Source organism: Mytilus edulis, chromosome 3 (genome assembly GCF_963676685.1).
Source record: "Mytilus edulis chromosome 3, xbMytEdul2.2, whole genome shotgun sequence".
Classification (NCBI taxonomy): domain Eukaryota; kingdom Metazoa; phylum Mollusca; class Bivalvia; order Mytilida; family Mytilidae; genus Mytilus; species Mytilus edulis.
Genome location: NC_092346.1, coordinates 43,652,755 through 43,666,469, shown reverse-complemented (window position 1 = coordinate 43,666,469; position 13,715 = coordinate 43,652,755). Strand labels below are relative to the sequence as shown.

The window sequence follows — 13,715 nt, the reverse complement described above, 5'->3', positions numbered from 1 at the left end:
TAATTTGGCCATTTGTTTTCTTGTTAGAATTGTTATACACTTGTCATTTCAGGGTCTTTTTAAGATGACAATGAAGTATGTGCATTGCTTGTTGTTGAAGGCCTTTCTGTGACCTAAAGTTGTTAATTTCTGTGTCATTTGGTCTCTTGTGCAGAGTTGTCTCATTGACAATCATGCCACATCTTCTTTTTTTATATAAACATGAGAAGATTATTTTTATGCATTCCTGAATCATTGGACTATAAAATAGTTTGAATATGCACTTAAAGATCGTTTTGTATTTCTATACACCGCAGATCAAAAACATTTAATTTACGCAGGTCTGTTATGTAATAATGCATTCAAGTTGTAATATCGTCAACAACTTATTATTGTCGTTTTGTATTTTTTAATGGATTAAAATAATAAAATAACATCCTATCGATGTCCTTGAATATACTTACCGGTAGTAATAGGTAGTAAAATGGGTTTTAGCGCATATTAATTGATTGAATTACAACCCAGAGGGTAATGTACTTTAAAAGTTGTTTTTCTCTAAGTCTTATGTCTATACGATCCATAGTAAAAAGATATTTCAGACAATTGAAAAGGTACAAAATTAAAGTGTTGCTTTTCCTGTACTTATTACTGGTTAATGTTAGAAATCTTGACCTAAATATTAACCTCTGTACTCACTTGGGAGTTTCTTAAGATTTTTGTTATGTTTTTGAACTGGACACCATTTCACCTGAGGCCTTGCAAGAATTCAGGCTAGATATTTAGAGCATTCTTTGACTATTGAACAGCAGTATACTTATATTGTTGTCTTTATTTATCTTTTTTATATTGTAATGATTGAAATGAAATGATATCAGAACTGTCATTAATACTGGGTAAGTCCCACTAAATGTAAATATTCCATTCCAAAGTCAGTAGCATTGCTTTGAAAATTGTTAAAAGATTGTGTCCTTAAACAATCAAATCTCATGGCAGATCTTTGTAAATCTTAAATTTATTCAAAACCTCAAGTCGACATAGGCCTTGGAATATGGTATAGAAGCTTCCCTATTGTTGAACAGCAAATCTTTACCTAAATATATGAATAAGGGCAGTGGTGTGGTATACATTGATGAGACAGCAACCCAATGACACAAATAATCAAAAGACATCTGGAGAACTCCAAAAATCTCTTTTTTTCCCCTATTTAAACGTTATATAAGTGAAAAGTAAATGTCTATACTAATAGTAAAAGAAAAAGGCCTCATTTAATAAAAGTACAATCAAGGACAGTTATACCGCCGCATATCCCTTAAACAACACTTAAATGGATAGTTTCACTATATAACTTATATCACTACATAATCTAATACAGGTCAAGTAGTGCACATTATATTTTAGCACTTGTTTTCAGGATAAAACGATTGGGAAATTTAATGGGAAACCAAATTAGAGGATTATGATTTGTTCTGTAGATCCAGTATATCAATAGTATTTATCTGCGTCATCAAGAGACATTAATGGAAATACTGTTACATAAATATATATGTACATAACCACAGACTGGCAAAGACATCTAAGATGATATTTTTACATTTTACTACTGACTTCTAATGCCTTAAAAATCAAGGGTAATATGAAAACCATGTGTTGACATCGAAAAATTAATATCTCAAAAGTTATAAAAAACTGAGTAGTTAGCTAAATAAAACAGTATTAGATATAGCTTCTAAAATCTGAGGGGCATCAGCCTTAGATATGAGACACTGCATCTGATTTACACAGAATTAATAAATAAATATTTCATCTTTCTCTTGTTCTAAGAATAGCAATTAGTTTTGTTAAAACAGGAAAAGCATCATTTCAATGTTCACCTTCATTTTTCAGTGACTGGTGAACCTAATGTTTGATAACTGTGTATACTTAACCCTATATCATCAATAATAGATAAAATTAATATCAGATATGTAGGGTTCTTAGACCTTAACCTGGAAACACTTGACTAACTTCAACATGCTTAATAGATAAACTTAATATCAGGTAGCTAGTAAAAGACTGTGACACTTTATGTTATCATGCACAAAAGATAAACTTACTGGTAATATCAAATTAGGGTTTTATCACTGTCTCCACATATAAAAAAGAAGATGTGGTATGATTGCCAATGAGACAACTTTTCATTTATTGGGAGCCCAGAGCCCACTTAACATGAACCAGGATCATTATCGACATAGCTGGGAGCAATATTATTGGAGTTTGGAGCCCTAGACTATCAGTTCAGCTTTGAGCCTGGTAACATTGCTCAAAGGAGACTGAAGTTCAAAAAATTTGGATGGATTCAGAGCCCAGTGGTATCCCCTTTCAGATAGCTATGGTTTTAAACCTAAACCTATTTCTTCCAATGAAAGGTCAACTAAAAAGTGTCAACTTAAAACCAATGTTGACACTAATATTGAATGGCTAAGGACTTGAACCTAAAAAATTCCTTAATCATATATTTCAAACTATCCCTTCCTCCTGATTTGAAATTTTCTTGTCCACTCAACTTTTACATTTTGAAATAACATCATTGTGTTGGTATATCCTAAACACTAATGTTGACCCATTAAATTTTATTTAATATTAGTTATTGCCATATTTGCCAAAAATTTATCTATAATATATTTGAAGAATTTCAATGATCATATCTGTGACTTTTAATATTGTACATCTAAATATAAATCATCACACATTTTCACCTAATTAGTTACCCATCCCTTGGTTATGAACAAGTCTTAAATTAAATGAATGTGAACATGTCATATTTACGCATAACATAGTTGCCATGGTTACTAATGAAAATTAAAAGGAACATTAGGATGTCTTTACATCCTATAGGTAAATCATTCTCTTTTAATTATCATGACCTTGGTTCTCAGACTTCAATGTCAATCAATAACCACCATATATCCATTAGCTTAAGTAAAATAATCAATTCTACTTTCATTTCATTTAATTCTTTGAAAGGTGATTTTTGAAAGTTGGTTTTTACTTTTTTAAATTTTACAAATAAAATCGGACCAATTGAAAGGTTGATTAGTTTTTATTTAACTTCCTAATTTGATTGATAATAAAAACAGATGCTGTCGTTTAGTATGACGCAACATTAAACCAGAAAAAAAATTAATATCCTTTTGTGGCTGAAAATTTCATAATATTATTGTGTTATGCACTCTACACATACTTTACTTGTCTTTGTCACGTTCATTGACTTGAGGTTTTATGATTTAAGTCTGATTTATGTGTATTATGATTTTCCAGAATTTTTCAATCTACTGTCACAATACAATCCATACTATTATATTACAGGGGATTTTATTATAAATGATTTACTAGGAAATGAACAGAAATAAATTGGCAACCAGAAAATGGATACATGTTATCAAAAAAAGACACTTTTCCCCAAAACAATAAAGAGCATATCAATGACATCTTTCTGTATGATATTTCCACTATTCAATTTCAAACACGCAAAAAAAAAGATTAAAAGACAATTTACTTATTGCTAAAGTAATCAATATTTTCATTTTTAGGAATTTCCTAAAGTAAAAAAAACATATGGGTGAGGTAGAATTTGAACTTGAACTTGAAGAAAAAAGAATCGTCATTCTAAAGCAACAGGTGTTTTTATAGAGGTGTGTACAAAAAAGCTTTTGTTCCCCTCCCTACTTTATCCTATTTTTCAGACAAAAAAATGAAAAACCTTGAACTATGCCTAGCAGAATGTCAAATTTAATCTTACACCTGCAATCTTGCATTCTCCCTATAAAAATGAATGATACTGTCATTGCTATCAACTAAACATTTTGTATCTTCCCTCATGTACTTTAAAACTAGTGCTAGAAATCAAATAAAACTAATCAAAAGAAGCCAACAAAATTCAACACTTTCAAAACTGAAATATTCAGGGCATCAACCTCTACACAATTACTGTTGAAAACTGACATCTGATATCATAATATTCCTACAATCATGATGACTATACTATACCAGGAAATTTATGTTTCAATTAATTGAATGAGCAACTGCCGGCAAAAATAAAACTGAAATGAAAGGACAAATACTTATATGACAAGAACAATGATAACTGAATAAGACAAAGAATGATAAATAGTCCAAGGGTTAAAATTAAATCTACCAATGGTTTACTGAATTTCTTGAAAAACATTGACCAATGAATGAAATTCAAATTAAAATAACTGACATTTAGTTTTTGTAACACAAGATAGGGCTAATAAGTTCATACTTGTTAATTTGTTTATAAGATTTTAGGTTTTTTGCCTTTCGTTTTATTTACACATTTAGCAGGTGTCCACTCCACATTGGTCAATAAGTCATTGTGTGGTGTGGTATACATCTGTTAAAGTGCTAATGGAACGAACAAAAAACTTTAAAAGTGCTAATAGAGTATTTCGAAATAGAATAAAGCCAGTAAATATATGCACCACACTTCTGAAAAAGATCTCTCTTTGTAAAATCTAAAACTATGCTTAGCAGAAATATTATTTTTTTAATTTCATCTGCAATTTTTTCCATGTCAAATTTAATCTTACACCTGCAATCTTGCATTCTCCCTATAAAAATGCATGATACTGTCATTGCTATCAACCAGACATTTGTATCTTCCCTGGAGTACTTTAAAACTAGTACTAGAAATCAAAAAAATGTTGGTTCATTTAAAGGGTTAGGAGTTTCACTGATTGTTTAAGGGACTGCTGAAGCTAACCTCTGGATGCCAGATTTTTTCTCACAGCATCAAAGACCCATTGGTCATGTTGATGGCCTTGGGCTGTTTTCTGCTCTTTGATTGGATTTTTGCTACTTTGAGTCATTCCCTGTTTCCATTCTCAATTCTATGAATGGAAATAAGTGACAGCAAATAATTTCTGCAAATACAGGACAATCAAACATCACTGAGACCACAAGATTTGTAATCTTGGTGGTCCACAAGACGAACAGCCTAAAAAAGATTTTGAGAACTCTGTTTACATGTGGTATCGAAATTACCTTATAAGAAGCAGATTTTAGGTTGACACTTCTTCCTTTAGTCGTGAGAGTACACTTCATACGAAGAAACAACGACTTCTTCTTGTTGGTGGTCTTGTGGGACAAGAGATCAACTATCTCATCATGGTCACATGGATGAAGAAACTCTAGTAAACTCTGTCCTATTAAGTCAATCTAAAAGTATAACAAATCCATAGTTTAAAAGGTTGAAGAAACTTCAGCAGACGACAAGCTACAAAAGCAATCGGATGTATAACAAATAAAATCACTTTGACAGAGGAGTTTGAACAGACTTTGACCTATAAAATCAAACATAAAGAATTCTAATGGAAATATTTCTCATAGAGAATATGAAATATAATGTAATAATTCATGACACAAATCGTGACAAAGTCACATGAAATGACAAAACCAATGAGACAGGAAAGAAGTATTTCTATTTTATATCTTGTACAGAAGGCATCAGCAGCCTTGATTCAATTATCTAAAGTTTATCAAAATAGTGAAAAGTATATACCAAGAAGCTTATTTGTTATCAGAACTCTCTTTAGAATTTTTTTTAAACTGCTAATTAAGTTTAAAAAAAATACCAATGAGGGGGGATAAGACCATCGGGATCGAGTGTTTTTCAGCTTGGGATTTCGGGATTGACCCTTTCGGGATCAGGGAATTCTTTTTTCGAATTTCTTGACCTCAGGATTTCGTGGAGTAAGCCCAGGATTTCAGGTTTTCGGATTCAGGACCCCTCCTATCCCCCCTCACCAATGGAAACTATTTCTTTTTCACTTTGCCAAATAAAAGAGGGTAGTAAGTAATGCCCTTTAACGTCATGGTCAAACAGTCATTTTTGGCTACCAATAGCATCAAATTGATTAGAGTTTTACTGTGATTCGTCAAAATATCCTTATCCCAAATATCGTTACCGTTATTTTTCGGAAAAAAATATTGTGATTTGTCAAAATCATTAAAAAAAATTATCATCTAAAAGAAAATGCATATTTTATCGACATGTACCAAAAATAACCATTAACGTCATTTGGCAAGAATTTTTGCCATTATTAGTCATGAAGGTACCCCAATTACAAACCTCATAAAAAACACAAACAGTGATTTCTTTTTTTTACCTGTGAGATGCCTAGGTATTTAGCAACACTCTCTGATACAAAAATGATATCAACATCTGCTGATAAGATAATGACAAATCCTTCTAAGGCTTTCATCCACAAATGATCGGTTTTCTCATCTAAAATAAAAAACATTGTAAAATATGAAATTATTTGATGACAAAAGTGACTGAAAGTAAATACATTTGTATTGTGAACAACAGGCTGACTAGATATCGCTTGAGGTTCATGCAAAGCCAAGTGACAGATGGGTAATCAACATTTTGGGCCTCAGTTGGCTGATAGCATGAGCCCTAAAATACCTGTACTGTGGATTCATTTATTTTGTATGAACCAATTTTCTTGGACTTTAAAATGGTAAAATTTTCAAATCATTTTTTTCAAATTATATTACTTTTATATTTGATAAATAAATAAAATGATATGAATTGACACTTAGAAATATTAGTTTTGATTTCATAATAATGGTTATATTTGCTTAAATGATTGTTTGGTGTTTGCTTTATGCCACCTCAGCACAAAAATGATATATTCAATATTGCAGTACAAAAAAGTTATATCATGGCAAAACACTTATATTTGTTCTTTCACACATAGTTTTTGCAACTCTCTTGTGAATATTTGAATGCCAATCATGTTTTTTGATATACATTTAAAGCACATTTTTCTTTTGATTTTAAGAGGCCCTTTAGTGACCAAATATTATACTTTCTCCTTTGACCTAAGAAGTCTAACATGTACGATAAAAGATCTAATATTTAATTTTTAAAAATCTAGCCTTTTCTTTATTTTTGCTAACATGTTATAAACGTTAACCCATACAAATCAAAAGAATCTAAAACTAGAGGCTCTAAAGAGCATGTGTCGCTCACCTTGGTCTATGTGAATATTAAACAAAGGATTCATGACAAAATTGTGTTTTGGTGATGGTGATGTGTTTGTACATCTTACTTTACTGAACATTCTTGCTGCTTACAATTATCTCTATCTATAATGAACTTGGCCCAGGAGTTTCAGTGGAAAATGTTAGTAAAAATTATGAAAATTGACTATAAAGGACAATAACTCCTTAGAGGGTCAATTGACCATTTTGGTCATGTTGACTTATTTTTAGGCCTTACTTTATTGCTGTTTACAGTTAATCTCTATCTATAATAATATTCAAGATAATAACAAAAAACGGCAAAATTTCCTTAAAATTACCAATTCAGGGGCAGGAACCCAACAACCGGTTGTCCGATCCATCTGAAAATTTCAGGGCAGATAAATCTCATATATCACCCCTTGTCAGATTTGCTCTAAATGCATTGGTTTTTGAGTTATAAGCCAAAAACTGCATTTTATCCTTATGTTCTATTTTTAGCCATGGCGGCCATCTTCGTTGGATGGCCGGGTCACCGGAAACATTTTTTGAACTAGATACCCCAAAAATGATTGTGGCCAAGTTTGAATTAATTTGGCTCAGTAGTTTCAGAGGAGAAGATTTTTGTAAAAGATTACCAAGATTTACGATTTACCTTCGGGCCAGGTGAGCTAAAAAACTCAGTATTTTTTTTTTTAGTTTAGCCTTGACTAGATAACACTGACACAGACAAACCAGAAAAAAGTTAAAACAGATATTTTGAAAAAGGAACTGTTGCTAGTGTGATAACCTTTTCTACAAAAAACTATTTGTTTTGAAAATCTTCAACTACATCTAAGAATTCTTTGAGGAGATATCACCTTTTTTCTTAAATTATTTCTATTTTTTGAAAATAGTCTGTCAGAAAATATATTTCCTCTAATTATTTCTATTTTTTGTTTAAAAGTCTGTCAGAGAAAAAGTTTTTTCTTTAATTATTTCTATTTTTTGAAAATAGCCTGTCAGAAAAAACTATCTCATTTTAAAATTCTTTAACCAGCTGTATTCAAAAGAGATAAAATCTATATAATTTATTCTTGAATGAATGAGTAAGTTTTCTTGTTGGGAGTTCAGAAACTGACAATTCTTATCTTTAGTTTTTCAAAACTTACTAAGCTGGTGACATTCTGACATATTTTAAAATATCATTTAATTTCTATAAAAGTTAATTTTACCGAAGCTTTCATTTAACTGTTGTCTGCCCTTAACATGTGTGTATATTTTTTATGATTTATTCCCTTTGGTTTTTCAGGGCTGTCAAAGACTGAAATTCAGCACTAAATGCAGAACTTATGCCTTCTTAATTATTTTCAAAATCCTACATCAAAATGCTGTGACTGGTTAAAATTGAATATTAATAACCAACAGTGTAATTTTTATTTTCAAATTTGGGTACATTAAAAACTACCCAAAATCATTTAAATTCTGAAATGGCATTTTTAACAATTTTACCTGTCATTGCTCAACAGTTGCTTAGACATACTTCTAGTAACTAGCAAGTCAATATACCAGGTCTATTGCATCATCATTAAATGAATCTAGCATTCTCGATCTTTCTCTTATACAAATTCTATGAGAAAGTGGTATCTGCTTCATCTTCTCAAAATAAATAATGACCTTTGGAATTTCATATCTATTAACCACAGAACCATCAAAATTATGAAGCCAAACATTTATAGAGAAGGGTAGATGGTCATATATGATAAATATATTAAGATAAACATTAAACCTTTGAGATAATCAATATGTCATTTATCAAAGTTGAAGAATATGATGACTTTAATAAAAAATGCTAATAAAAGAATTATATATTTTTGCAATTAGCTTTTAAAAACAAATCATTTAAATCAATATTGTCAATAGGTTAAAGATACCAAAAGGACATTTAGACCCACGAGTAGAAAAGAAACTGACGTCATGGGTGAAATAGAAAATAAAAGGGTCATAATTTCACATAAAGTCAAATTCTTCAATTTTTTTAAAATCATGTAAAAAGACTAAATAAAACCAAAAAGATGACAAAGTATTGCCAATTTAGCCCATAAACTATAATTTTGATATCATGTTATACATTTGACAGTATTCTACAAGGAGTTTATACATAATTTTTTTTTTTTTTTTTTAAATATGAGCAACATTCTTATCTCAAAAGTCATTTGGCCAATGTCAACAATCTGACTCAACATCATTGTAAATGATATTTAGACAAATGTCTTTTCCGAAAGATTGTTAATACTCATGAAATTTAGGGAGTTTTTCCCCCTCTAAATATGAACTGAACCATTTTCATTTTATCATATTCATGACATTGAAAAAACACCAAACTATACATGTATGTCAAAACTCAAAATAACAAGAGTCTGAATCTAGTAAATGTAAACAGGTTATAAACCCCAATTATATAACATAAATATCATTACCGTTTTTTAACCTTGAGGTTACATGTACTTTTAATAAAATAAATAATTTCCTGTTTTGCATTTTCTTTGATCTAATTAATGTAAATTAAACTACAATTCCTGCATGTTAAATATGACCCTTGAAGTAAAGGACATTTTACCTTCATCATTTGCTTTTTCTATGATTTTGGCCAATTTTAGATGACTGATGGCAATTCTCATGACCGAGGATTTATCCAGCTGGGCCTGGACATTACTCGGAACAGGAAGGGCATTACATAACTGAGAAAATATCTCAGCTTCCTGACTTCTACGATTTCTAGCTGCATCTCTAGACTTTTCCTTTCTTTTCTCAGAACTCCTATAATAAACAAAGATATAATGTACTGCGTTTAATTTTTCATATTTCAAAGAACAACTTGTGCACTTGAAAATTATGTTGTTGTGGTTGTATCCTCATAAATGATGTCTGAACCAATCAAAACATCAAACAGTTATATTCCTATAATGCAACAACATTTCTCAATTAAAAGATTTCAAGAATCATTCACCAAAAAGACACCTATCCTTTACCTTGAGTACATGATAACGTAGCTATATGTACTTCTAGAAAATTTTCTGAGGGCAACAAGCATTTACTATAACCAGTAGTTATTCAAGTCTGAGGGTAACAAGCATTTACTATAACCAGCAGTTATTCAATTCTGAGGGTAACAAGCATTTACTATAACCAGCAGTTATTCAATTCTGAGGGTAACAAGCATTTACTATAACCAGCAGTTATTCAATTCTGAGGGTAACAAGCATTTACTATAACCAGCAGTTATTCAATTCTGAGGGTAACAAGCATTTACTATAACCAGCAGTTATTCAATTCTGAGGGTAATAAGCATTTACTATAACCTGATAACCAGTAGTTATTCGTCTTAGGGTAACAAGCTTTTACTTTAACCAGTAGCTATTCAATTCTGAGGGTAACAAGCTTTTACTTTAACCAGTAGTTATTCAATTCTGAGGGTAACAAGCATTTACTATAACCAGTAGTTATTCAATTCTGAGGGCAACAAGCTTTTACTTTAACCAGTAGTTATTCGAGTCTGCAGATAACAAGTTATTACTTTAACCAGTAGTTATTCAATTCTGAGGGCAAAAAGTATTTACTAAAACCAGTAGTTATTCAATTCTGAGGGTAACAAGCTTTTACTTTAACCAGTAGTTATTCAATTCTGAGGGCAACAAGCATTTACTGAAACCAGTTGTTATTCAATTCTGAGATCAACAAGCATTTACTAAAACCAGTAGTTATTCAATTCTGAGGATAACAAGCATGTACTAAAACCAGTAGTTATTCAATTCTGAGGGTAACAAGCTTTTACTATAACCAGTAGTTATTCAATTCTGCCGATAAAAAGTATTTACTTTAACCAGTAGTTATTCAATTCTGAGGGCAAAAAGTATTTACTAAAACCAGTAGTTATTCAATTCTGAGGGTAACAAGCTTTTACTTTAACCAGTAGTTATTCAATTCTGAGGGCAACACGCATTTACTGAAACCAGTTGTTATTCAATTCTGAGGGCAACAAGCATTTACTAAAACCAGTAGTTATTCAATTCTGAGGATAACAAGCATGTACTAAAACCAGTAGTTATTCAATTCTGAGGGCAACAAGCTTTTACTTTAACCAGCAGTTATTGGAGTCTGCAGATAACAAGTTATTACTTTAACCAGTAGTTATTCAATTCTGAGGGCAAAAAGTATTTACTAAAACCAGTAGTTATTCAATTCTGAGGGTAACAAGCTTTTACTTTAACCAGTAGTTATTCAATTCTGAGGGCAACAAGCATTTACTGAAACCAGTTGTTATTCAATTCTGAGATCAACAAGCATTTACTATAACCAGCAGTTATTCAATTCTGAGGATAACAAGCATGTACTAAAACCAGTAGTTATTCAATTCTGAGGGTAACAAGCTTTTACTATAACCAGTAGTTATTCAATTCTGCCAAAAAAAAGTATTTACTTTAACCAGTAGTTATTCAATTCTGAGGGCAAAAAGTATTTACTTCAACCAGAAGTTATTCAATTCTGAGGGTAACAAGCTTTTATTTTAACCAGTAGTTATTCGATTCTGAGGGTAACAAGCATTTACTAAAACCAGTAGTTATTCAAGTCTGAGGGTAACAAGCTATTACTATAACCAGCAGTTATTCAATTATGAGGGCATTAAGCATTTACTATAACCAATAGTTATACAATTCTGCCAATAAAAAGTATTTATTTTAACCAGTAGTTATTCAATTTTGAGGATAACAAGCATTTACTAAAACCAGTAGTTATTCAATTCTGAGGATAACAAGCATGTACTAAAACCAGTAGTTATTCAATTCTGAGGGCAACAAGCTTTTACTTTAACCAGCAGTTATTGGAGTCTGCAGATAACAAGTTATTACTTTAACCAGTAGTTATTCAATTCTGAGGGCAAAAAGTATTTACTAAAACCAGTAGTTATTCAATTCTGAGGGTAACAAGCTTTTACTTTAACCAGTAGTTATTCAATTCTGAGGGCAACAAGCATTTACTGAAACCAGTTGTTATTCAATTCTGAGATCAACAAGCATGTACTAAAACCAGTAGTTATTCAATTCTGAGGGTAACAAGCTTTTACTATAACCAGTAGTTATTCAATTCTGCCGATAAAAAGTATTTACTTTAACCAGTAGTTATTCAATTCTGAGGGCAAAAAGTATTTACTTCAACCAGAAGTTATTCAATTCTGAGGGTAACAAGCTTTTATTTTAACCAGTAGTTATTCGATTCTGAGGGTAACAAGCATTTACTAAAACCAGTAGTTATTCAAGTCTGAGGGTAACAAGCTATTACTATAACCAGCAGTTATTCAATTATGAGGGCATTAAGCATTTACTATAACCAATAGTTATACAATTCTGCCAATAAAAAGTATTTATTTTAACCAGTAGTTATTCAATTTTTAGGATAACAAGCATTTACTAAGCCAGTTATTATTCGATACAGAGGGTAACAAGCAATTACTATAACCAGCAGTTATTCAATTCTGCGGATAACAAGTATTTACTTTAACCAATAGTTATTCTATTCTGAGGGTAACAAGTATTTACTTTAACCAATAGTTATTCTATTCTGAGGGTAACAAGCATTCACTATAACCAGCAGTTATTCAATTCTGAAGCATTGCAGTTATTCAATTCTGAGGGTAACAAGCATTTACTTTAACCAGTTGTTATTCAATTGTCACAATAGATAATATTTCAAAATTCTTAATTTTCTGTCATAACAAGTCAGTTATATTTTTTTTTTCAATGTCAGCATTGATTTAGAACTAAGATAAAACTTTAACTTTGAATGACTTATGATATTTTGTTGATTCATTTTACTTTAGGGTCATTGTAAATCCTGTCTGTGTGAATTTGTTTTTTTCTTTAAAGATTAAGTTTTTTTCTATTCTTCAATGAATCATTTTCAACCCAACATTTGAAGTTTAAATAAATAACGACAAAAAATACTGTATTTAGATCAATATTAAGTGTTTAAAATGCCATAAATTCCCAAATAAACAGAGGATATGGGGTGGATGTCAATGAGACAAGTATTCCTAATTATCATAGCTTTATTCAGCTACTAAATTCTAAACAAGGAAGTATCTCAATGTGAGGAAATGTTTTGCCTTACAAATTGTTCACCTTTTATACACTTGCATCATTTTCTTTTTCTTTACAAAATGGATCTTTATACAGATGAATATATGTTCAAGATCACTCCTTACATATTCATATGGACATAATGATTTTTTATTACGGAAGTCTTTATTACTGAATATCATGAATAATAATATCTTTGTATGATATTTAGTCAAAATTATGTAGATTTTATTGTCATGCTTGGTATTTAAGATGATTTTTTATGAATACATATGAATGGTAAAAAAAAGTCATTAAAAATTTAACTTTACTTTTACAGGAAGAAAATGGGAAAAAAATAAAATCCAAATTATCCAGCAATTGAAGCAATGCAGCATAGTAACACAAGAACTACAAGGCCATACCACAATTATATGGAACAAAAGAAGTTAAACATTTCTACAGTGGATTACTGTGTTACATAATATAAACACAAAAAAATCAGAAAAAAAAACCTGAACTGCTGCCATTTAATATCAATTATTTACCTAGATATTTGTTTATTTTGATCAAGACCTTGAAATATTTTTTAAAAATGTAAACAAAAACATC

At 30.6% G+C, this 13,715-nt stretch overlaps 1 protein-coding gene across 3 annotated transcripts in view; it reads right to left on the bottom strand.

Moving 5' to 3' along the window:
* Positions 1–13,715, bottom strand: part of LOC139514264 (hypoxia-inducible factor 1-alpha-like) — a 58,553-nt gene that overhangs the window by 25,658 nt on the left and 19,180 nt on the right. For all 3 annotated transcript variants that reach the window (XM_071303211.1, XM_071303213.1, XM_071303214.1), the window contains exons 2-4: positions 9,608–9,807; positions 6,147–6,265; positions 5,023–5,196 (exon numbers count right to left, since the gene is read on the bottom strand). In XM_071303211.1, coding sequence (XP_071159312.1) covers positions 5,023–5,196; positions 6,147–6,265; positions 9,608–9,807 — 493 coding nt within the window. The remainder of the gene's footprint in view (positions 1–5,022; positions 5,197–6,146; positions 6,266–9,607; positions 9,808–13,715) is intronic.